The sequence below is a fragment of the Myxocyprinus asiaticus genome, chromosome 16 (genome assembly GCF_019703515.2).
Source record: "Myxocyprinus asiaticus isolate MX2 ecotype Aquarium Trade chromosome 16, UBuf_Myxa_2, whole genome shotgun sequence".
In the NCBI taxonomy this organism is placed as follows: Eukaryota; Metazoa; Chordata; class Actinopteri; order Cypriniformes; family Catostomidae; genus Myxocyprinus; species Myxocyprinus asiaticus.
Genome location: NC_059359.1, coordinates 36,674,526 through 36,700,467, shown reverse-complemented (window position 1 = coordinate 36,700,467; position 25,942 = coordinate 36,674,526). Strand labels below are relative to the sequence as shown.

Here is a 25,942-nt window from a genome sequence, read left to right as displayed (position 1 = left end):
CTTTTATACCCGTATGTCCGGGGGAGTGGCACGCAAATTCCACTCACCAATTCTCATTGGCCTTTTCTCAAAAATCTGAGATGTTCGGGGCTCTCAAGAGTGACCCCTAGTGTCACTACATTGACACAATGTCTCGTTCCCTCCATCAGGGAATGGAGGTTATGACAGTAACCGAGACATTAAATTGTTGAGACAATTAGCCTGATGTGACAATCTTTGAATCATAAGCTTGGGTCCACAAAGAGTGTCCCACAGTATCATGCCACATTTATTGATTTCTAATGGACCATCAAGGGTCCAAGCATTAAAAGATTATTCCATCAGTTTTAACTGACATGTTGTTGTTTAACTCTTTTATGTTTTAAGACTATTTCAGTCTAATTTCCTGTTCTACCAAACATTTGCCCTACCTCCTGTGATGTAGGTGTACCTAGGAGATTTGGTGCTGTTTTAAAGGCAAAAGTGGTCACACCGAATATTGTTTTAGCTTTTTTTATGTTTACTGGACTTTGTATGACATTAAGTGATAAATGAAAACTATTTATGTTAATATTTTTGAAGACATCCTCAATATGTTATATTTTTCACAAGTGCCTAAAACTTTTGCATAGTACTATATACAGCAAAGAAAAATTCTAATCAGCCAAAAGGCATCCTCACCATTGTTTTCAGCATACATCCTGATCACAGGCATCATCTCAAACAGAACTTTGGGTTTAGAATCGGTGAGCTTGCAGTTCCTGCGGTCCCAGCCGGCCCCTTCTAAATAGAGACCGTAGACGTACACCCCCTCCGCAGGTGGCTGTGTGATGTCATCCTTCATCCATTTAGTGACTTCATTACACAGAACCATCCGGTCCAACGCACACCCCTTGCTAGCACGAGTGATCTCCTGGCAAGTGAGACAGAGTTAAGAATAATGTGTAGATATGCTTCTAACTTATTTCATGGATATTGGTCAATACAGCTTTGCAGCCCTGCTAAAATACATAATAAAGTGAGCAAATACGACACAACTCACTCTCATATCATTATGTAGCACCCATAAAGTTTAACCTAAGCACTGTATCAGAGACTATATATTTGAAAGGAAATATGGCACTTAATGCATTTGCTTTTAAAAATTACATTTCTAATGAAAATGTGTGTCCTTGATAGGTTTTCTAAAAGCAATAAGGCATTTGATGCTGCACTATTTTGTGAAAATAGGGTTAGTGTTAGTGTTAGGTAGCCTTATTACCTTAATGCTTAAAAGGATCGGAATAGAACACAATAGAAAAATTAAATGATATATAATTAGTAATACAATATAATTCACTCTAAAAACCTCATGTTGTTCTACTCAAATCAGATTATGCAGATTACTCTTTTGCCCCTCAATTAAAGCAACAAACAAACCCATAATTAAAAAAAGAAAAAATATTTAAATAAAATCAAACATTTTTAGCTGTGCCTGATATGAAGTGTCTGTGTTCTTTCCATAAGATTATTCTCAGAGCTGCAGGTGTTGGCACAGAAACACAGCTGAGAGCTGAAAACAGCATGGGTGCAAAATTAAAAAAAAAAGACTCCTTTTTCTTGCAAGCTGTTTTCCCCTCAAGACATTAGCCAGAACATTCCCTGCAGAGCAGTTCCCTTCCACAGACCCAAACATCTTGAAACTCTATTATTATTGATAATTTTTCAAAACTATTATCATCAACTATTATTAAATCCATCAGGGATACTAATCTGCAGTGCTGGGCGGATTACTTGTGAATTGTAATCAGGTACAAATTACATGACAAAAATGCAATCAGTAATGCAATCTAATAGATAACATTTTTGGGGTAATCTAATCCAATTACTTTTGGATTACTTTTGTATTACTTTCAACCTAATTCTATTTTATTATATGTCACATGCATTTGAGTAGGATAATCATTTTAACACAAAAGTACAAAGAGGAAGAAAAGATATTCCATTCTTTGAACTATTGTGTACTCTGCAGGCAGGACCCTTGGAGATGGCATCCACTAGATACTTTGAAGCAATTAAGCTCAATGTGTGAGCTGCACAGCATTGGTGAGGTAGTAAGAAATATATATATATATATATATATATATATATATAAAACAATAGAAACATTACATGAACAAACAGTAATGATCCTGAAATCAATAGCAATGACATTGCTAGGTCAAGGCTAACAGCTCAAAACTGTGACACACTGTTCACCCTTACTACTTAGTAATAGTCCATCACCAATTCCTTTGTTGAGGTGCACATCTTACTGTTGTAACGTAAAAGGAGCACATACTTAAAATATTCATCTGTGAGTCTATTACGCTATGGGTTAAGGATATGATGATATTGATATGAAAATTATCAATAAATTATTAACAATTTACTGCCGTTGCCTTGTTAATATGTAATCTATAAAAAGTAACTGTAGTCTGATTACAAGTATTTTAAATGTAATTTAATCCAATTACAAATACTTGATGTTTGTAATCTGATTGTGTAATCCATATTACATGTAATCCATTACTACCCAGGACTGCTAATCTGCCACTAAAATAAAAACAGACAATATGTTTAGGGAACATTTAGTCCAGATGTTTGCCATTACATAATCATATTCAGGAGCAAATTCATGATTAAACCACTTTTGCACATTGTATTTCAGTGCTAAAATTTACGACGTATTCACTAACTACCATTAATCCAGTTTAAATTGCATTCGGTGTGTTTGTGCGTTATCTGATTTGCATAATTTCTTTAGTGAATCGGGTGCTAAAACAACGTAGACTAATGTGCAAATAATCAACAGTGTAGGAACAGTTACTCAAAAAAGTAATCCACTACATATTACTTATACTTAACTAAAATTGCAACTATAGTACTGATTAATTAATTGAAAAAAATAATCACATTACTAATTACTTTACTTTTAAATTCAACACTTTTCGACTGAACAAATTCAAAATAATGTCTATATTTCCTCCTATTCATTTCTGCACAAAAGTCAAAACAATCAACACCACACATTTCTGCATTACAATGACTCATTAGTGACAGACCATTCGGCTGTCATAGAAATGCAAACAGATGTACATATGAACATGTATTATACATAAATAATATTATTTTAGAAATAACTTTAATTCATTCATTACTTTAATCTTATTACAATAATTTTAAATGTAATGTACTTTTTGACTTTAAAAATCATTAATTACAGTTACTAATTATTTTGTAATCGGATTACACCCAACACTGATAATCGCTATCAGCAGGCTCAATTCATTTTGAGCTGAATTTCCCCTCAGTGTAAAACATCAATAAAAATCAAAATACATTTTCAATATTCAAATGCAAAAACAAACAGCGCTGCCTTGTAAAAGACATAATTAAAATGACTTTTGTAATAAAGTGATATTAAAACACTTTTAATCAGCTCTCTAATGATCTTCTCAATGGAGTTTAACAGAGTTAAGTTAAAGTGTGTGTGTGTGTGTGTGTGTGTGTGTGTGTGTGTGTGTGTGTGTAGTTTCCCACCTGTCTCATAGCTGTCAGGAAGCCCTGCGGGTTGAAGAAGCCTGTCATCCAGAAGCAGTTTGGTCGTCCCTCAAAGATCCATAAGTGGAACTGCCGGTTCCGCTCCAGCAATTCTGTGAACCAGAACCCCAGTGTGGTAGAAGCCCAGGAGGCCTGAACACACACATACAGTACACACAGTAAATCAGCTGAGCAGAACCATTGTTAGCACGTTCTACAGAAATAGAGTGATTCTTAGCAAATCCAGATCTCACAGCTGCTTGAAGCAAACGGTACATGCGTGTACACACATATACCTGTACAAAGAAAGGCATTACAAAGACATAACCAAAACAAAAAATATTTATTACATTAAAAAATGATTCTGTCTTCAATATGTAGATTCTGATTCATTATGTAGTGAATAGTTCAGGTAATCAGAGGCAAATAAGGCACTGCGGATAGGCCTTTGCAGTATGCTAGTACAAAACAGTAAAACAGGTACATATATGCTCAATCAAACACAACACGTGCATTTTTACACACTCTATGTTGCAGCCTGATTGTCATTCAAGAGGCAGTGTTTTAAATTACAGTGCCAAGAATAAGTATGTTAACCCTTTGGAATTACCTGCTTTTATGTATAAATTTGTCTTAAAATCTGGGTTGATCTACATCTAAGTTATAATAACAAACAAACTCAATCTATTTTACCTAATAACACAAATTATTGTATTGTTATTTTACATATTGAATGCATCATTCAAACATTCACAGTGAAGGTTGGAAAAAAGTATGTGAACCCCTAGGCTAATGACATCAACAAAAGCAAATTAAGGCAAACCTGGCATTCAATAAATGAAACAAGATTGGAGATGTGGATTAGAGCTTTTTATAAACTCTGACTTATAAAAAGCACACAAACATTTTGAGTTTGCTATTCACAAGAAGCATCTGCATATGTGGACCATGCCTCGCAAAAAAAGAAATCTCGGAAGATCTATGATCAAGAATGTTTTCTTTGCATAAAGCTGGAAAGGATTACAAAGTTATCTTGAAGAGCTTAGATATTCATCTATACACAGTTAGACAAATTGTCTATAAATGGAGACAATTTAGTACTGTGGCTACTCTAACTAGAAGTGGCTGTCCAGTCAAGATGACTCAAAGGGCACACAGCAGAATGCTCAATGAGATAAAAAAAAAAAAAGAACACTAAAGTGACAGGTAAAGACTTGAAGGATTCATTGGAACTGGTCATCTCTGTTAATGAGTCTACTATACAGAAAACATTAAACAGTCATGATGTCCTTGGCAAGACACCACGAAGGAAGCTGCTGTATTCCAACAGAAACATTGATGCTCGCCTGAAGTTTGCCAAAGACCACCTTGGCACTCCACAATGCTACTGGGAAAATGTTTTGTGGACTGATCAATCTAAGGTTGAATTGTTTGGGAAGAACATGCAGCACTATGTATGGCATAAAAAGGGCACCGCATACCAACATGAAAACATAATCCCAATGGTGAAGTAAGCTGGAGGGAGCATCATGATTTGGGGCTGCTTTACTGCCTCGGGGCCTGGAACATTTGCCATTATAGAGAGAAAAAATAATTTCCATGTTTATTAAGATATCCTATAGGATAATGTCAGGGTGGCGGTGCACCAGCAGAAGCTCAGTAGAAGTTGGATGATGCAGCAGGACAATGACCATAAACACTGAAAAAAATCCACTACAGAATAGCTTCAAAAAAGGAAATCCACCTTTTGGAGTGGCCCAGTCAGAGCCCAGACCTTAAAGAGATAGTTCACCAAAAAAATTAAAATTCTCTAATTATTCACCTACCCTGATGCCATTCCAGATGTGTATGTCTGTCTTTCTTCAGCAGAACACAAATAAATTTTTTTAGAAGATATAGCTCTGTCAGGTTCTTATAATGGAAGAACACAGGTGCCAGCACTTTTGATCGACTTGTTTCTTACATAAAACAGTCCGATTCACTTCAGAAGACATTCATTGATCAACTGGAGTCGCAAGGATTACTTTTTTGCTGCCTAAATATGACTTTTGGACAGTCAAAGTCGACCAGTTAAGGGTTCACTTACTTTTTCCAAAACACTGTGAATTTTTAATAGGATGTGTTCAATAAAAACATGAATGATTATAATTGTTTTTGTGTTGTTAGCTTAAGCACATTGTGTTTGTCTATACTGGTGATTTTGATGAAGATGAGATCCCATTTTATGACCAGTTACTGCAGAAAACCAGCTAATTCCAAAGGATTCACATACTTTTTCTTGCCACTGTAGCTACTGTAGTTATTAGCTCAGTTAGAGTAGCATATGAAAGCAAAGTTAAAGAGAAGCTGTTGTGCTGCTGGGCTGCAGATGAGGTGAGGAGTTATATAAAGCTGGTTGTGTAACTTGAGCTCTTCTTTCTGTTTCACAATGGCTTTGAAATAATGCACTGCTCCTTTAATCCAATAATCATCTCATTACAGCTCAAGGGTTTCATAACACAGCTCTCAGAAGAATTATGACACAAAATTTGATTAACTAAAGCTCTACAAATTAGACAAGGGAACATATTAGTGCTGTGGTGATCATATACTGTACAATAATAAACATATATATATATATATATATTTTAAGATTGTTAATTCTGTGCGATTAATTATCTAAAAAGTAACACGTGTAAAATAAAAAATAACAATTTATCATGCCCCCTGATCTGTAATTTTCCTACCGGTGGAGTAATTTAAGTTTTAAGTACCATCTTCATGTTTGTGCGAGCTTATCAAGAGCAGGCAGTTCTTGTTTTCAAAAACAGCTGGACGGAGCACAACTCTGATTGCAGGGGACACAAGACACATTTTTCAAAGTTTCAAATTTTGAAATTGACATCAAAGAGTGTCCTTAAATCCAGCACAAGATACGAAAAACAGTGCAACGCAATGCAACCAAAGTGAGACGCTCTAAAAGTGCCCATCTGATGCATGTGTACATCATAAATAGTGCAGATGCAAGAACACATCCTGTGAGAACAGCCCTTAAGTCTACCTCGGACAGGCTTGGTTTTTGCTGATATGCATTTTCAGCTGTGAGACCTTATATAGACAGGTGTGTGCCTTTCTAAATCATGTCCAATAAATTGAAATTGCCACAGGTGGACTCCAGTAAAAGTGTAGAAATATCTCAAAGATGATCCTGAGAAACTATATGCACCTGAGCTAAATTGTGTCATAGCACACGGTCTGAATACTTATGTTAATGTGATATTTCAGTTTTTTCTTTTAATACATTTGCAAAGTTATCAAAAATCTGTTTTTGCTTTGCCATTATGGGGTATGGAGTGTAGATTGATGTGGGGGAAAAAATCATAATTTAAAGCATTTTAGCATAAGGCTGCAACATAACAAAATGAAAAAATGGGGTCTGAATATTTTCTGAATGCACTGTATATATATATATATATATATATATATATATATATATATATATATATATATATATATATATATTTGTGGGTCTTTCTCAGAAAATTAATTAATTGAGATTAATTAGATTAATTTATTTGCATCTTATGTAATTAATTCCTTTATTAATTCCTTAATTGTGTCCTTGAGCAAGGCACTTAACTCCAGGTTGCTCCAGGGGGATTGTCCCTGTAATAAGGGCACTGAAAGTTGCTTTGGATAAAAGCATCTGCCAAATGCATAAATGTAAATGTAAATGTAATTCAATTAAAATGTTTACACGATTGACAGCCCTAAAATATTTTCAGAATATTTAAGATATAATTTATAAAACAAATATTCCTCCTGAAAATTATGATTAAATGAGCTGTATTTCAAGGCCATATTAAAATAGCCGATATATACACAACTATGACATATCGAAACATATCAATGCAATTTTATAATAATGCAGGAAATAGAATTATCTTTGCTATGATACTCGCTCTAAAGATGGGTTTAGTGAACTACTGTATACAATATTACTTGTAAAAACATTTTTTTTTTTTTTACTTTTAAAAGAAAAGGTTTTTTGTGTGTGTGTGTGATTATTATAAGTTGTATTAGTGGTCACAATAACTATTGTTCATACTTAGGGTTAGGGGGTTTCCAACAAACCCCTGCTGATTATTAAACTTCGACGATAATTAATCCCATGCTACATGAATGATACCTCAAATCTGTCGAGGAAGTGTGCTATTACTTTTCTAAGCAATTCATTTATAAAAAGTAAAAAAATAAAAATAATCTCAGTTACAGATGTAACCATGGTTCTCTGAAAAGAGGGAATAATACGCTACGTCAGTAGCTGTTGCTGTAGGAGCTCCTCCTAGGGGCAGTGACCTTGAAACCCTATTCCATCATGCCAATTTGATTGGCTGATGATGCTTGGAGCTCAGCCTTATGCTTGCGTCATTGCGAGCATATAAGCTGGAGCCCAGCACCACATCATCAGGATTTTCCAACTGAAGGAAGGTGACCAAATCTCACAGTCCCTTAACAGTGAAAAGCCAGTAGTGCAGCATGGCTTCACAGAGTCTCATCAGTAACTGAGACAATCCTTTTCAAGTCAGTAAATTCAATGCTGCATCAGTAGCTGACGCTGTGGGAGCCGTAATGCCATAATGACGTGCTACTGACAAGCATTGCAATAACCACCTCTTCATACTGAAAAAAAAAACATAAACCATATGGCTCGATGCCAAGACAGAGACACTAGCCATACCGGGTAGTGGTCCAATGTCTTAACACACCTTCCCACTTAGTGGGAAGAAGTGGAGCAGAACGGTCCCCTGGCAAAGGGCTTTGGTACAATGACACAAGCCAACAGGGCAGTAAAAAGCTGCTTTTTCACCATCGGGTCAAACTGTTCTGAGCACAGTAAGGTATGGTACCAGTAGCTGTCAACTTGAGCATGGTCCAGCAGGATTACAAACCATTCTTTGACCGGATTTCTCACCACGGTTACCTAACTGTGCTTAACCATGCTCAACCATGCTGGTGGAATGGCTTTAGTACATGGCGACTCATGACTGTCAATTTTCCAATTCCAAGGTAACTCATTTGTTTCTAGGTAGCTAGCAAAGTTTACTATGGTGAGGTTAATAAAATGTATTACAAAATAGTGTATATTTGGTGTATATTCTGGCGATGACATCTAACCTTTTTCCAGCGTGCAGGTATTCGAGCGTCGTACATGCAGTCCAGAGCATCTCGCAGATTCTCGCTCATGATGATGGTTCCATCAATGGCCAGCTTCAGGTCGCTTAGTGTGTTCCTTACCAGCACGATCACTCTCTGCATGCGATCAATTTCCTGCCGCAGGAAGATGTTCATGGGCTGCAGGGGACCCATGCTCATCAGTCTCTCTCTCACCTGGATAAATGAGGAAATTACAATAAATAATGCAGCCTACCTTTCCTACAAGTGCTTCATCCTAAAAAAGTAATCCATAAGGGATAAAAGTGGAACTCATCATGCAGCATCCGGGACAAATACTGTTCTTGTAAATCCAGGGTTTTCAATCAGGGGTCTGGGTCCACAAATTTATTGCATGGGTTCTCATTGTTCGAATTAAGGGCCCTTGATTCTAAAAAAAAAAAAAAAAAGCCAAAAATTGCAGTAACAGTAAAGAGTAAAAGTGAATGGGGCCAGTCCGTAAACATTCAAATACATACTGTTCCAAATGTATAGCCACAAAATGAAAACATTATATGTGTTAACATGATTTTAGTGGGATAAAATCTCTGTTCAACATGATTTTAGTGTGATAAAATCACTTAGAGTGTTCATGGCAACAAAGTTGTAATATTGGGTATAACTTTACACAGGTATTGTTAGTAAGCGATTTTATCACAATAAAATCATGTTTACACATATAATGTTTGTGTCTTGTAGCTATACTTTCAAACTGTGCATATTTTAATGTTTATGGACTGGCCCCATTCACTTTCATTGTAAGTGCCTCACTGTAACTGCAATGTTTGCTTCTTTTTACATAAATGAAGGATGGGTAAAACATATTTTTGTGGTAATCAACATTATGCCACAAATGCTGTCGATTGAGCTTAACTTGTATCGAACACGGAACATTCCTTTAAAGGGTAAGTTAAAAATCTGGGTGGGGGTCCCTGGGTCGGAAAAGATAGACAACGTCCATTGTAAATATGTGTTTCATTTAACCAGCAATTGTGTTTTAGGATTAGAAACCCAGAGTTCATTTCAGTGTTCACAATGTTTTTTTTATTTTTTATACTAAGAAAGTCATTAATTTCTCTATTGTTATTAATAATAGAGTTTTCATGATTGCCAGAAAGGGAGGGCATAGCGATTTTCCATCCCTGAGTTTTGAATATTTTAGGAAAGCTTGTGATTGAGAAAAATATGCTTTTCTGCAGTCTGCTGTGAGAGTTAATGAACATAAAAAACCCATGTGCACCTTAGGGCACATTTTTTTCCAGCTGTTAATTGGTTGAAAAGTAGCAGCCAGTTATTGCTTATATGTGTCATAAGCACCTGCAGTTAGGTGTTAAACATTCGTCAGTCCCAAAGAAAGAGAAATGCACTAGAGTAGGCAGTCTATTGCATTAGCACCATCCATCAACCCTGAGCATGTCCCCACAGGAGTCACGCTCAAGATAGCCAAGGCCATTTGCAAACATTGGGAACTCTGACCCCTCCATAAACCATCTGAATTATTTTGCTGCATCATTGTTGCCCAGTCTGGAGCCTTACCTCAAATGGACCAAAATCTGGAGGCAGTTTCTCCAGCATGTCATCTGCCAGCCGGCCCACGATCGCCTCCCTGGTCTCTCCGCCCCCGCTGGAGCTGTCCTTTGGTTGGATACTCAGGATGGTGTCTAGTACGTCCTTAGCGAGTTTGCTCTGGTAGGTGATGTCTGCGTTGGGGTGGAGGCCGAACACCTCAGGGGTGTCGTATGTAGGGAGACCCTGACAGAGACATACATCACTGAGTCAGGGAGGGAGTAGTTAAAAGACTTTACCCTCCACTATGGGAGCCTCAGGTGACGGAAAAGTGTGGGGCTCAAAAATAATGGTCATTCATAATGCATTTTTAAAAGTAATCTTTATTGGAAATTCTGTTTGAAGCAACTCTACAGAATAGCTACATGTTCTCCCTTTGAAGTACATCATTTATGCTGTTTGGAATGCAGAGTGGTAATTTCAAGGGGTCAGGGTACACAGGTTTTTAACAGTGCACCATGGTACACAATTGTTTAAAAGGTGGCTGTTTGATATTATGAGCACTTGTGATGAAAACCTTATTAAACTAATGCTTCTTGCTGTTGTTTTGATAAACAGAAATAGTTTTTTCCACATCTATCTTACATTTTGAAGAACAGTCATCATTAAAGATGTTAATTAGCTGATTAATGTGTATGTTCAGCATTGTGTCCCAACTATACAAGTCATCTTGCATTCTTCATTCATTCATCATTACTTCCATTCAACACAAAAGCCACCTGTAAACAACATGCGCTTGTTACACTAAACAGCTGAAATAAAAGCTAGCGGGACATCGATTTTTTTCCATCCATTCTTTCTTTTGTGTAGCAAAATGTCTCGCATGTTTTTCCAGGAGCTTTTGTGTGTGGTTGTGTTAGTGTGTTTGTGTGTGCGGGTTCATTCACTAATGGTGATAAGCTCATTGTGTGTAACAACGTTGTGGCTAGCAGAGATGGGTTCTTGAAACAGCATTTGTCTTTGAGTCTGAGAGATTCATCCTGCAGTGAGTTGGGCTTAAAACATCCATCACAATCAGCTCAGAAAGAGTAAAGATCAGCCTTCCAGTGCCGGCAGCTGTACTAAACCTCTCATGAGGACACTGCTGCTTTACATAACTCACTGCCTTCATTGTACAACAAGAATATATTAAGTACAGAGAGAGGCTGGTTATGTTCCTCTGCACCGTAATGGCTATTATGAGGTTGGTAACACGTAAATTTGGGATTTTGATTGAGCAGCACTATTTTCAAGGATGATGAATCACTGTAATTTGAAGAGACAGAGTTCACTAGTTTTTCATATGCCAGACTGACATTTTGAGTGTTCTTACCACCTGTCACATATTCCCTGTTTTTTGTCTTGACTTTTATGTTGAAATTCTGGTTTAGTTCCCTGTTCCTGTTTCCTGTAAGTTTTGTAGTCCTTTGTAGTTTCTTTTCATGATTGGTTTTCCCCTGATTGTTTCCCCAGGTGTTCCTCGTTCCCTTGTTTTCCCTTGTGTATTTAAGCCCTTGTTTTCCCCTGGTCTTTTTTCTCAGTCTTCATCTGTATTATGCTGTGCTTTGTTCCCTGTGTTTTGTTTCATTATGTTCTGAGTTACATGGTTTACCTTTATCTTATTAAAAAGGCTGCATTTAGATCCTCATTCCTCTCCTCACACCACCAATATCTTACACTAAATATTTGTACTTGTACTGTGTAGTTCTTGAATATGAGAGCAAATAATTACAGATGTAATTACAGTCAATTACAACTTAGATGTAGCTACACCGGTATATCAAATTGCCAGTATATAAAAATGCATGACACTGAGCATGCATCAGCAAGGCAAAACAGCCAACCCTGAAAAATATTCAACAAAAGACTACATGAAAAGACAACAGGCTCTCAAAACACGAGTGCTGGCATTCCAGAAATGTGTCACTCTAGTACAGAAGTTTAATAATTGGGCCAAGAGCATTGCTGCAACAACCAGGAATATAAAAGTGCATGTTTGTGTCAAAGACTTCTGTTGTTCATGTGTTCTCTTCTCAGGAAGTTTACTTTCTGTCAGTGTGTACAAACTGTGCCAGGCAACCCTTAGGTCATGAATATTAATAATTGTAACATGAGATCATATGAATCTCTATTGATGGCATGTGAGAGCAGCACTGCAGCTCCAGCCTTATTGAGGAGAGGAAGAAAACACAGCTCACAGTCCAGACGCATTCCAAACTTTCCAAACAGTCTAAAAGGTGATGTAGATCGCAAAGTATGAGGGAATTATTATGCAAAAATACAAAATAAGTAAATATAGAAGCACTGTCATCGTGATATAAAGCGGAGCTGGATCTGGCATTCCGCTTAAGCAAAACTTGCACATCTAAAAATGAGCCCGGCGTTATATCGTTAATGTATCCTGAAGTTCAAATAATAAGGAAGCGAGTCATGTAAATAAACAAACTCCGAAACTGGCATTTCTTTGTGCGGTCAGCTCCACTTCTATGTGTCACGTGAAGTGACCCAAGGGGAGATATTGAATCTTCTCCCAACTAATGCACACTCTGGTGCAGGGACACTTGTCCCTCACGCGCACTTGCTTTAGCTAGATTATAACGTGATAGCTCGTGACATAGTGAATCATAATATATGTGTCACGATGTGTATATATTATTGTGAAGAAAATCAGCGACACACAGCTCTGTTAAGAAGAGAGAGAGAGTTTGTTTTTTGTGGGTTAAAGATGGATCAAAGGGAACATAAAGGTTAGAGAGTGTAGTCTCAGCCTATTATTCACTGCAAAAAAAGAAAAAGAAAATGGATTTGTCTTTTTGGCTTGATTTCCAATATGAATATCTAAAACTCCTTAAAAACATACATTAACATAATCAAGCTATACTGCAGAAGAAAACAATGTTATCAGAAAATGCTGAATACAATATTTAATATTTTAATATTTTAAAATATCTAAAAATCCTTAAAACAAGATATAGAAATACGAGTATATTTTTTGTGAAAAAAGTGAAAAAATACACTTCTATAAAAATTACACTTACATATTCAATACATTCTCTGAAAGCAAGTATAATGTTATGTTGCTTTTCAAGTAAATGTATCTTGTTTCAAGGTTTTTTGATCATTTTAAATAGAAAACGACACAAAAACACTTGATAATATATTATTTTTACATATATAGTTTTTTTGTTTGTAATTCAGTGAATGTCATTTAAAGGTATTTTTAAAAGATGATTTTATCCTCTTTATTGTTAGTAAGCACGTTTAAAGGAGCTGTAAGTGATTTCAGCCATTCTACTTCCATGAGACTGAGCCATTAGATTAGCCACGCCCCCTCTTTCCAAAACCCTGAACTCCAAACATACCAAAATTAGCTTTATAGAGAGCACAAATGATTGTTAAAAACAACAGCTGAAAAATAGCACCAGCAGCTGACAATTGTTATGAACAACATGGCTTAAAAATGCATCATGCCTCAATACACTGTGTAACAATTTTATTTTTATTTTTTCTGGGTAGTAAGTGTTATTTCCTAATTGCTTATGCCTCAAAAGTATAGAAAATGGCTATTATTCCCCACAAACTTCCCATTCAATCCCCCCGTTTTTTTTTTTTTTTCAGACTTTATGTGAACGAAAAGACACAAAATTCACCCGTTTTTCATTGGAAATAGGTACATTTCAAAATATCACTGTCCTGGTCAAAAAGCAAAGTCTGTGGGGAATAATAGTCATTTTCTATACTTTTGAGGCATAAGCAATTAGGAAATAACACGCTACCCAGGAACAAAAATTGTGTTACGTTGTAGTTGCAGCGAATTCACTATGTATGAACCAGATAATAGCCAGCTAATAACCAGCTTGAACCAGCTAATGGCCAGCCTTGACCAGCTAATGAGCAGATTGGAATAGCGAAAGATCAGCTTGGACTAGATAATGACCAGCTAATAGCCAGCTTGGACAAGCCTGAAAAAGCTAATGAGCAACTTGGAACAGCTAAAGACCAGCTTGGACCAGATAATAACCAGCTAATACCCAACTTGAACCAGCCAGTGACCTACCTGGAACAGCTAGTAACCAGCTAATGACCTTCTTGGACCAGGTAATAACCAGCTAATGACCAGACTGGACCAGACAATGATGAGCTTGGACCAGCTGGAAACTAGCTACCAAGTTCCAAAAAACAGCTACTGTCTTAAACTACATTTTCCAGCAGGACCGCTACAATTTATTTTCCTTTGCAGGCAAGCAAAGGACATGCCTCCCCCAGTACAATATACTTTTGTCCATATGAGCAGTTTAAGCAGAGTTTTTACAGTATTTTAAGCGAGAATAAAATAAAGGACTTGCACAAAAGCTGAAATGATGCTCTTCGTAAAACACACTATAGCGCAAGAATTATACTTAAGAGCCAGGGGACTTGCCAACCTACTCATTATGTAAAGCTCTGTTTTGAAACTTTGCCCAGTTTATGTTTTGAGGAGGTGCAGGGAATTTTGTTTATGCTTGGAGCACTTTATTATATCCGCTGACACTTTTTTATTAGTTTGTTTAGATGACAATGCAGCTTATTACAATACAATGCAGAGTATTGGCCAATGTTATGGGTACTGGATCAACTCTGCTGTGAACCCACTGGACTTCAGTCCACAGTAATACACCACCACTGTCTATCTTCCAACACATTGTCTCACTTCATCTCTCGCCTTTATCTAAAGACACAAAACCAGTAAAATATACAGCACTGACTCCCAAGAGAGCCACTTGACCAAGCAGTCTCATCTGAAACTCTGTTGTCCATATCTCACCTGAATGTATTGGAGGTACTGATCCACACTACTGCATCTGGGAATGCTGTAGCCCTTGTAAAAGTTGAAATCAGGGCTGAACATGTTCTCGCTGAACCACACCTTCGCAAACGTGTTCAAGAGACGCTTGTCATAGTCATCAGTCACCCTGCCGCCATACTGGATCTCACCGATCATGTACCGTACAGTGTTCCAGGACACACCCTGCAAAAACACTCATTCAAATGACTATGCAAGCTGCCAAGTGCATTTGGAAATGTTTTGCATAGACCCTTGACAGAGTAAATCAAAGCAATTTTGATCCATACTTTATATATAAAAGCACCTTCCCGCAAAGGTGGAAAAAGCCTAAAACTACTTTGTCATTATTCAATAATACAGCACTGGAAAGACATTTGACTAGAATCCAAGTAATACAAAATGAAAATAAATAATGCAATTGAATTGTTGCTCTCACTTTCTTGATGTCAATATCATCCAGGTGATTCTGGAAAAACTGTATGGTTGCATTGAAGTCCGCCTGGTTGAACTCATATGGGATGTTCCAACCCAAAGGTCCATACTTTCTCCTCTCTTGGACGGTGGAATGAAGGAATGCCACACCATACAGCATCGGCCTCCACTGGACCATATTACTCACATCCAGAAGATCCTGGCTGATACCTGGAAGATATTATCAGTTTCATGACTTTCATCAATTAAAGGAATGGTGTAACCAAAAATAAAACTTTTCTCATTTTTTACTCACCCTCATGTCCACGCAAGAATATCTGAAGAATCTTCGCACAGCTCTTTCCATACAACCACATTTTACAGTAAAAAAATTCTTTAAAAACACAATAATTGCACCATGAATATAGCACAATGACATTGAATTGAAAGAACTGCGTGAACATTCTTCAAAATATTCTCCTTTTGCATGCCACGATAAAAAAATAACAGCACACAGGTTTGGAACAACATGGTGATGAATAAATAGAATAAATAGAAGTTTGCTTTATGGATGAACTATTCCTTTAATAAAAAGAAACTCTCATCTTAAAATAATTAAGTCCTCTATAAATAATCATTCAGCCCAGAAAGATGTTTTTCAGATTTATATAGTTCCATTATTGTCTAAAATCCATTAGTAGCTTCATAGCACAATCTTCTCAAATCTCAAAAAGACAGAATAGAAAATTTTCTGATGCCAGCCTGAGCTTGACATTGAGTCAAGTCCATATGAAAAACTGACAGCCGAACAAAGACTGAATATGAGTAGAGGCCAGGCTCACCTCCATAAGTCCTCTTAAGCCCAGCTTTCAGTCCCTGCGGAGGCTCATTGGTGAATTTGATTGACATCTGCAGAAGAGTGATAGGAAATTGTCTGTGGACTTCAGTGGTCATCCAGAGTCTGAAAGTGTCATGAACACTGTCTGTCTCTGTGATCGTGTCCATGAGCTCGTCCATAAAATCCAGACCCAAATGACAGTTCTGCAATAAAGCCCATCCTCCCTAAGAGAGATAAAGAGATATACACACTGTAACATCTTTTGTCAGTTAACTTAAAGAATGTAATAATATTGCGGTGTGAATTTAATTTGATGACAGAGAAATACTGGACGTTGTGAAATAATACAAAGAGAATCAATAGAAAAGATACGGTATCTTACTTTTGATTTGTACTTGTTGGTTGCATGCAACAATAAGCAAACAGTGTGACCAGTGTGATCTAATTCGCAAACGAATGACTGTTATGAGCTGCTTCCTTATAATGAATCAGTCTCGCACTCATGAGTTTTCAGTTTCAAGTGGTGTAACAATGAAGTCAAAGTTGAAATTGAAGCCAAAGTTGGAACCAGAAAAGTAAAATTCCATACTGTTTACATAAATATGAACACACATATGAACTGTGTGAATGTGTGAAAACATACATTAGCCATGGAGTGCTGCAGAAGCTTGCGTGCATGAACTTCCTGCCCCTGTCCCATGGAAACATAGCGAGTCTCTATTTTCTGCCGCTTGCCCAGGGCGATGATTGAGTCTGTTGGGTCAGAACCCATGGACAGGAAGCAGATGAGAGGAGTGCGGGGGTCTGACTCCTCCCAGGTCTTCTCCAGGTCCAGAATCACCCCCTCAGCGTACCGCTCCCCCATCGAGTCCATGATGTACTTCCGTGCCTTTCAATTACACATGGAACAACATATAATTAGTCTGATGTGATGAAAAGGGCAATCCAGACAGTCAAGAAATACTACAACTATACACAAGACTGACGGAGTCATGGGCAAATAGGAATGTTTTAATCACAATGTAATCATAGTGTAACATTCAATCATCTGGGTCTTAAGAATGTGATAAAATGGGCTTTCAGAACCAACAAATAAAACACTTTTTTGAATAAAAAAAAGAAGAAGCTTATTTTATGACTTATTTTATTTCCATCTTTATTTTGGGATGAAACATGAAACATTTCTTGACAGTTTTTCTGAGATCCACCCAAATATTGGGTCACAAATGTAATGTGAGGATCAAATTAACTATAATTCTTCACTGGTTAATTTATAAGTGGCATACCTGAGCAATGGTTCTATCTGGGCACCAGGATCGAATAAGGAGCAGTCGCCTGAAGCAGTCCAGAGCCTGATCATATGCATTTGGGATCGGTTCTTCTTCTGGTGCCTCACGATCAAACCAGCTTTTCCATTGTTTCTCATGACGGCCAATCTGATAACACGCACACACATAAGCATACAAAAGCATACTGGGTGAATCTGGTGCTTATTTGGACAGTTGACATTAAATATTTTAGGGAAGTTGACATCTATTACTCAAATACTCCATCTAAACCTTTTTCAATCATCAAAGAAATATGCTAATACTTTTGTAATTATTATGAATGCAGTTTTATGATCTCATAACCACTGAGAGACTACATGGACTGCACTGAAAAACCATTTAAAACTAGTAAAGGCCAAAATGTGATTAAACATTTAGAAAACAAACGTCACAAAAAAAGACCCCATGAAAATGGCTTGACAGGCACAGTTTTCTTTCTTGTGTTGATGTAATTTCTAATGAAACAGAAAGTTTGGGCAAGACATATCGAAGGGTTTGTCCCTTTTTTAAACAGACAATAGCCTTGAACCATGATTTACTACTTGCTATTGCTAGTTTGTGGGAGGTGGTATTAGAGGTGGGAACATTTTCTTTTTTGGAGAGCACTTGATTGGACAAAAAAAGTGGATGCCCCTTTGAGTGCAGGACAATATTTTTGGTTTGGTATATATACAGGTGCATCTCAATAAATTAGAATGTCGTGGAAAAGTTCATTTATTTCAGTAATTCAACTCAAATTGTGAAACTCGTGTATTAAATAAATTCAGTGCACACAGACTGAAGTAGTTTAAGTCTTTGGTTCTTTTAATTGTGATGATTTTGGCTCACATTTAACAAAAACCCACCAATTCACTATCTCAAAAAATTTGAATACATCATAAGACCAATAAAAAAAACATTTTTAGTGAATTGTTGGCCTTCTGGAAAGTATGATCATTTACTGTATATGTACTCAATACTTGGTAGGGGCTCCTTTTGCTTTAATTACTGCCTCAATTCGGCGTGGCATGGAAGTGATCAGTTTGTGGCATTGCTGAGGTGGTATGGAAGCCCAGGTTTCTTTGACAGTGGCCTTCAGCTCATCTGCATTTTTTGGTCTCTTGTTTCTCATTTTCCTCTTGACAATACCCCATAGATTCTCTATGGGGTTCAGGTCTGGTGAGTTTGCTGGCCAGTCAAGCATACCAACACCATGGTCATTTAACCAACTTTTGGTGCTTTTGGCAGTGTGGGCAGGTGCCAAATCCTGCTGGAAAATGAAATCAGCATCTTTAAAATGCTGGTCAGCAGAAGGAAGCATGAAGTGCTCCAAAATTTCTTGGTAAACGGGTGCAGTGACTTTGGTTTTCAAAAAACACAATGGACCAACACCAGCAGATGACATTGCACCCCAAATCATCACAGACTGTGGAAACTTAACACTGGACTTCAAGCAACTTGGGCTATGAGCTTCTCCACCCTTCCTCCAGACTCTAGGACCTTGGTTTCCAAATGAAATACAAAACTTGCTCTCATCTGAAAAGAGGACTTTGGAACACTGGGTGACAGTCCAGTTCTTCTTCTCCTTAGCCCTGGTAAGACGCCTCTGATGTTGTCTGTGGTTCAGGAGTGGCTTAACAAGAGGAATACAACAACTGTAGCCAAATTCCTTGACATGTCTGTGTGTGGTGGCTCTTGATGCCTTGACCCCAGCCTCAGTCCATTCCTTGTGAAGTTTACCCAAATTCTTGAATCGATTTTGCTTCACAATCGTAAGGCTACGGTTCTCTCGGTTGGTTGTGCATCTTTTTCTTCCACACTTTTTCCTTCCACTCAACTTTCTGTTAACATGCTTGGATACAGCACTCTGTGAACAGCCAGCTTCTTTGGCAATGAATGTTTGTGGCTTACCCTCCTTGTGAAGGGTGTCAATGATTGTCTTCTGGACAACTGTCAGATCAGCAGTCTTCCCCATGATTGTGTAGCCTAGTGAACCAAACTGAGAAACCATTTTGAAGGCTCAGGAAACCTTTGCAGGTGTTTTGGGTTGACTAGCTGATTGGCATGTCACCATATTCTAATTTTTTGAGATAGTGAATTGGTGGGTTTTTGTTAAATGTGAGCCAAAATCATCACAATTAAAAGAACCAAAGACTTAAACTACTTCAGTCTGTGTGCATTGAATTTATTTAATACACGAGTTTCACAATTTGAGTTGAATTACTGAAATAAATGAACTTTTCCATGACATTCTAATTTATTGAGATGCACCTGTATATATACACTATATTGCCAAAAGTATTCGCTCATCTGCCTTTAGACACATATGAACTTAAGTGACATCCCATTGTTAATCCATAGGGTTTAATATGATGTCGGCCCACCCTTTGCCACTATAACAGCTTCAACTCTTCTGGGAAGGCTTTCCACAAGGTTTAGGAGTGTGTTTATGGGAATTTTTGACCATTCTTCCAGAAGCGCATTTGTGAGGTCAGACACTGATGTTGGACGAGAAGGCCTGGCTCACAGTCTTCGCTCTAATTCATCCCAAAGGTGCTCTATCGGGTTGAGGTCAGGACTCTGTGCAGGCCAGTCAAGTTCTTCCACACCAAACTCGCTCATCCATGTCTTTAGGGACCTTGCTTTGTGCACTGGTGCGCAGTCATGTTGGAACAGGAAGGGGCCATCCCCAAACTGTTCCCACAAAGTTGGGAGCATGGAATTGTCCAAAATCTCTTGGTATGCTGAAGCATTCAGAGTTCCTTTCACTGGAACTAAGGGGCCAAGCCCAGCTCCTGAAAAAAACCCCACACCATAATCCCCCTCCACCAAACTTCACAGTTGGCACAATGCAGTCAGACAAGTACCGTTCTTCTGGCAACCGCCAAACCCAGACTTGTCCATCAGATTGCCAGATGGAGAAGCGTGATTTGTCACTCCAGAGAACGCGTCTCCACTGCTCTAGAGTCCAGTGGCGGCCTGCTTTACACCACTGCATCAGACGCTTTGCATTGCACTTGGTGATGTATGGCTTGGATGCAGCTGCTCGGCCATGGAAACCCATTCCATGAAGCTCTCTACGCACTGTTCTTGAGCTAATCTGAAGGCCACATGAACTTTGGAGGTCTGTAGCGATTGACTCTGCAGAAAGTTGGCGACCTCTGCGCACTATGCGCCTCAGCATCCGCTGACCCCGCTCTGTCATTTTACGTGGCCTACCACTTCGTGGCTGAGTTGCTGTCATTCCCAATCACTTCCACTTTGTTAAAATACCACTGACAGTTGACTGTGGAATATTTAGTAGCGAGGAAATTTCACGACTGGACTTGTTGCACAGGTGGCATCCTATCACAGTACCACGCTGGAATTCACTGAGCTCCTGAGAGCGGCCCATTCTTTCACAAATGTTTGTAGAAGCAGTCTGCATGCCTAGGTGCTTCATTTTATACACCTGTGGCCATGGAAGTGATTGGAACACCTGAATTCAATTATTTGGATGGGTGAGCGAATACTTTTGGCAATTTAGTGTATATATATATACACACTCACTTAGCACTTTATTAGGAACACCTGTACATCTACTTCTTCATGCGATTATCTAATAAGCCAGTCATGTGGCAGCATTGTAATGCATAAAATCATGCAGATATGGGCCAGGAGCTTCAGTTAATTATCACATTAACCATCAGAATGTGGAAAAAATGTGATCTGAGTGATTTGGACCGTGGCATGATTGTTGGTTCCAAACAGGCTGGTCTGAGTATTTCTGTAACTGCTGATCTCCTGGGATTTTCACGCACAACAGTCTCTAGAATTTACTCCGAATGGTGCCAAAAATAAAAAAACATCCAGTTCTATGGATGGAAAAGCCTTGTTGATGAGTGAGGTCAACAGAGAATGGCTAGACTGTTTTGAACGTTTGTAATGTATTCCATTAGATTACTCAAGGTCAGTACTGTAATCTAAATACTTTGGATTACTTCTTCACCACTGGTAGATTTTTTTCACTTTTTTTCTACTAAATATTTTTTTATATACTAAATATTAAATGGAACAAATGACAATAAAACACAAAGTAATCTAATTCAGTAATCAAAATACTTTTTAAATTGTAACTATAGTGGAATACAGTTACTAATATTTTGTATTTTAAATTTGTAATACTGTTACATGTATTCCATTACTCCACAACCCTGCTCAGACACAACACATCAAACCTTGAGGCGGATGGCTACAATAGCAGAAGACCACGTATGTACGATACATACGACACAATATTTTTTTACACCCCTAATATATATATATATATATATATATATATATTAGGGGTGTAAAAAAATATCGTGTCGTATGTATCGTACATACATAAACACATTATAGTGTAATTAAAACCAAGCAATGCAATATTGAGAGCTACGGAACAGTCTCCTCCCGTGAGAGGCAGCGCTGAGCGCTCACAGGAAAACAGAGCAACACATTTTTACAGTACAGATGCGAGAAGATTGATGGCATACGGCAAGTAGACTGTACTGTAGCGGTACAGCTTGTTGAATTTGCCAAACAACGCCATCATGTCCTGGTGCTACAATACATCAAACATGTCGTTTTATTCACGCCGACCTCAACACGCAAATCTGTGGATTTGTGACGCAAAAAATGGCAGCAGTAAGTTTAACCGGACGACACTGAGTGTGACATACACAGCAAGACGCTCATAAGCTATGAGTCATACCTATCAAAAAACAGCTTATTCAAAAAACCAACAACGTAAGAAACCCGCGATTACATGAGAGTGATGGAACTTATAATTATCTGCTTTTGACTTTGAAATGTAAAAACAGCTTTGAGAAAAACTCTTGCACACATGTTATAAGCCAGCGATAAACCCAGTAAAGTTTACATGCAAAGTGAAACATGGGGAATTTTTTTATAAAAATAATAATAATAATAAATTACATGTGCCAATCAGTTTTTGCTCAAGTCACTAAATAATATTGAAAGGAGTTTTTTCTTGCGACAGTCACTTTAGCTTGTTCATAAGGGGCTTTCAGACAACAAGGCATGATTTTCTATAAAGCTTCTTTGAAACTATGTGTATTGTGAAAAGTGCTATACAAATATAACTGAGTAGAGTTATATTAGTTTTTCTCAACAATCAAACAAAATACATGCAGTGCTGTTGTTTAAGTTACTTAGAGCTCTGCTTTTGTGTTGCCAATATCAGACACTTTTATGGCATTTATGATTTAAAAGACATTTATGTCGAATCCTTGAATAAGTTTAAACTAAACATTTGTGGGTGCTCGTATCGTATTGTATCGTATCATGAGGCTATGTGTCATATAGTGAAATTTGTATTATTACATGCCTAATATATAGGCTTGTGTACTTCTAAGTTGACAAAATAAGTGTATTTTGTCAACTTAGAAGTACACAAGCCTGTAGGTGGTCTCAAAGCTAAGGGACTTTGACTAAACGCCACAAAACTCCAATTTTGATTTACTTTTTTCAGCATTGTTTTAGTGATGGTTGAAACCAAATGAATCATCAGATAAACATCCTAAATGTTTCTGTCAAATAAAAATAATTCAAAAAACAAAGACCAAAAGCAATGACTCTCAGGCAGCGGGGTTCCTGACGTGTCATCAGATTGTGTAACAAAATCTTGTGTGCGGATTAGCAATGTGCCTGTGTCGCTGCAGTATAGCGCCAGAAATGGTTAATTTGGTTTCTTTCAGCCAAAAGTAATTGACAAAGTTTGCCAAAGTGAGCTCATTTCACACTGCATTGAGCATGAAGTTCCCCCGGGCAGTCGCGGCCTGCCAATCAGCCATCAGTGTGAGTGGTCGTGAATGTATTTGTGCCTGTGTGTGTGTGTGTGGAGACCAGATTATCAAATATTGACATGTTTACCACTGAGCAGTAGCAGTGAGAAGGATTTAATGAGAAGGGGGAGCTCAAAGTGACAGATACTGTGTGTGTGTGTGTGTGCCACTATGTCTGATCCATGTATATATGTGCATGATTCTTTAAGAGATCATGTCTGTATAAAATGTCTCACCTGATCTAGAATGTCAGAGAACTGCCAGAGTTTGCTCAGTTCCACCAGGTTGAGCCACGTTATGTCCAGGATCCATTTTGCAGCTTTGGGCGGACAGGTCTTCAGGTCCAGCGAGGCTCCTCCTGTCCAGACATGAAGAAACCAGATCATATGCTGTCCGTTTGGCCTTTTTCTTGTTATGAGAACAGAATGGTGAAATATGCAACAGAGTGCAAGGGATTTGAGGATCTCTTTGTTTAACTTTTATATTTTCCTATTGGCTGTTTTTTTGAAGATGTTGTTTCATGTTTGTGGCTTTGTTCAGAATGGAATACCAGCTTACTTCTTACTGAATACAGTGCAGTATATACTCTGTACTGCCTAGGCTAGTACTTCTTACAAAAGTGCTGCATATGCACTGTAATTGGCAACAACTGCTAATGGGGCATCTAAACATTCATATGTGGTATTTACACCCCTTTAGTTGTTGATATAGTGGTTGTTTGGTGAGTTTTAGCTTAATTACTCTCGCCTTGTTTTGAGAATCTTGTCCTGAATAGACTTAAAAATCTATTTTTAAATTAATAAAATCCCTGCAACTAGGTGCTAACAAATCTCTTGCCTCAAGCTGGTGTTACAAAGACCCTGTTTCCACCTGGTATTAAGATGTGTTTCAGGTGATCTGATCACATGTGGTCAGCCCTAAATACAGGTCTAAACGGGGTCTAAAAGGTTTTGTGATCGGATCACAGAAACTACATAAGAATGTGGTCAAAAACGCATGTGTCCACATCGCATTTGAGGTGTAAACTCTAATGTGTCCTGTATGCATCCCGGAAGCAGTGAAGAACCGCCCCTCATCTGTCAATCAACCGCTGTGCTAAAACAAGAGTTTAAACTTTGCCGTTTAGGAGCGGCTTTAATTTTAAAAAAGCGGATACATACACAATCACAAGAGCTTCATAGATCTTCTTTCGTGTGTATGATATCAACACAGATGACAAGCATGAACACTTAGCTCCTTTAATACAGGATATCCTCTAAAATAATGGATAATTTTGCCTGACATGTCGCGTTTGTGCTTAGATTAAATCCACCAGATTTTAGATCTTAATACCAGGTGGAAACAGGGCCAAAGAGCAAAGAAGTTCTTAACACAGTATTTTTACTCTGTTGCAAAGGTACAATGGAACCTATCATATTTTACCAATATAATACCTCACTATGATGTCTTGTAGGAACAAAGTGAAACAAACTACAGTGCAGCACAGAAGAGGAAAGTGGCTCACACAAGAGTTCATTACAGAGCAGAATGGTATTAACTGACTTGACGTGTGTTGAAATCAAATTTACCTTCTGGGTAATGGGCCACTTCTCTGACCGCAAGGCCACCTGATCTCTCAATTATTAAATTTAGGTTCTGATGCTTTTGCAGAAGCAAAAACCACATGAAACAGCATGATAATCACATATTAGTTAATCAGTTCATGGACTAGTCAATGACTCGCTGTGCACAACATGTATAGATCACAAATTGCGAAGAGGTATTAAATATGATATTAGGAAGCAAGTTACCAATAAAAACAGGTATATACTTAAAAAAAATTCAAAATCAATGTCTATTCTCTCCTTATTGTGCATTTGGTTTGAAATCTCTGTGAAGCAACAGCCAAGTTTGTCTATTCAGTCATTATAAAACTCTTCTTGCAGTGTCAGCCTGTCGCTGTATGCATGAATTTGTTTTTAATTACATAGCACTAGGTAGATCTGGATATCATTTGAAGGTTACCATATTTTTGGCTTTAGATGTTCCTAACAGGAGTAGAAATATTAGATATGATTTTGCAAAGACAAGGTTGGTAAGTCATTTTAATACATCATCTCATGTTAACACTATAAGTGTTAATAATCTAAAAGCATCGAAACAGTGTGTATTTTAATATTCCTCCTTACCATGTTTCATAGACGTCATAGAACATGTTTCATGTTCTGAGACTTCCACTGAAAGTGCATTGAATGTATTTGTTTTTACAAAATTAAGGGTGAGTACAAATTATTTTCTGTGGTAATTGACATAATGGCACAGATTGTATTGAACCCGGAGCTATCATTTAATAAAAGTTTGAGTATATTAATTAATGACTCAGTTTTTGCATATATATATATATATATATATATATATATATATATATATATATATATATATATATATATATGCATGTGTTGCATTAGCCTAAAACATA

At 37.6% G+C, this 25,942-nt stretch overlaps 1 protein-coding gene across 1 annotated transcript in view; it reads right to left on the bottom strand.

Annotated features, from left to right (window-relative positions):
- dnah5 (dynein, axonemal, heavy chain 5) overlaps positions 1–25,942 on the bottom strand; it is a 234,836-nt gene that overhangs the window by 9,179 nt on the left and 199,715 nt on the right. Inside the window, exons 69-78 of the mRNA XM_051720100.1 lie at positions 23,721–23,842; positions 17,639–17,788; positions 16,996–17,241; positions 16,357–16,576; positions 15,540–15,745; positions 15,083–15,286; positions 10,270–10,485; positions 8,698–8,910; positions 3,541–3,693; positions 661–892 (exon numbers count right to left, since the gene is read on the bottom strand). Of these exons, the coding sequence (XP_051576060.1) occupies positions 661–892; positions 3,541–3,693; positions 8,698–8,910; positions 10,270–10,485; positions 15,083–15,286; positions 15,540–15,745; positions 16,357–16,576; positions 16,996–17,241; positions 17,639–17,788; positions 23,721–23,842 (1,962 nt within the window). The remainder of the gene's footprint in view (positions 1–660; positions 893–3,540; positions 3,694–8,697; positions 8,911–10,269; positions 10,486–15,082; positions 15,287–15,539; positions 15,746–16,356; positions 16,577–16,995; positions 17,242–17,638; positions 17,789–23,720; positions 23,843–25,942) is intronic.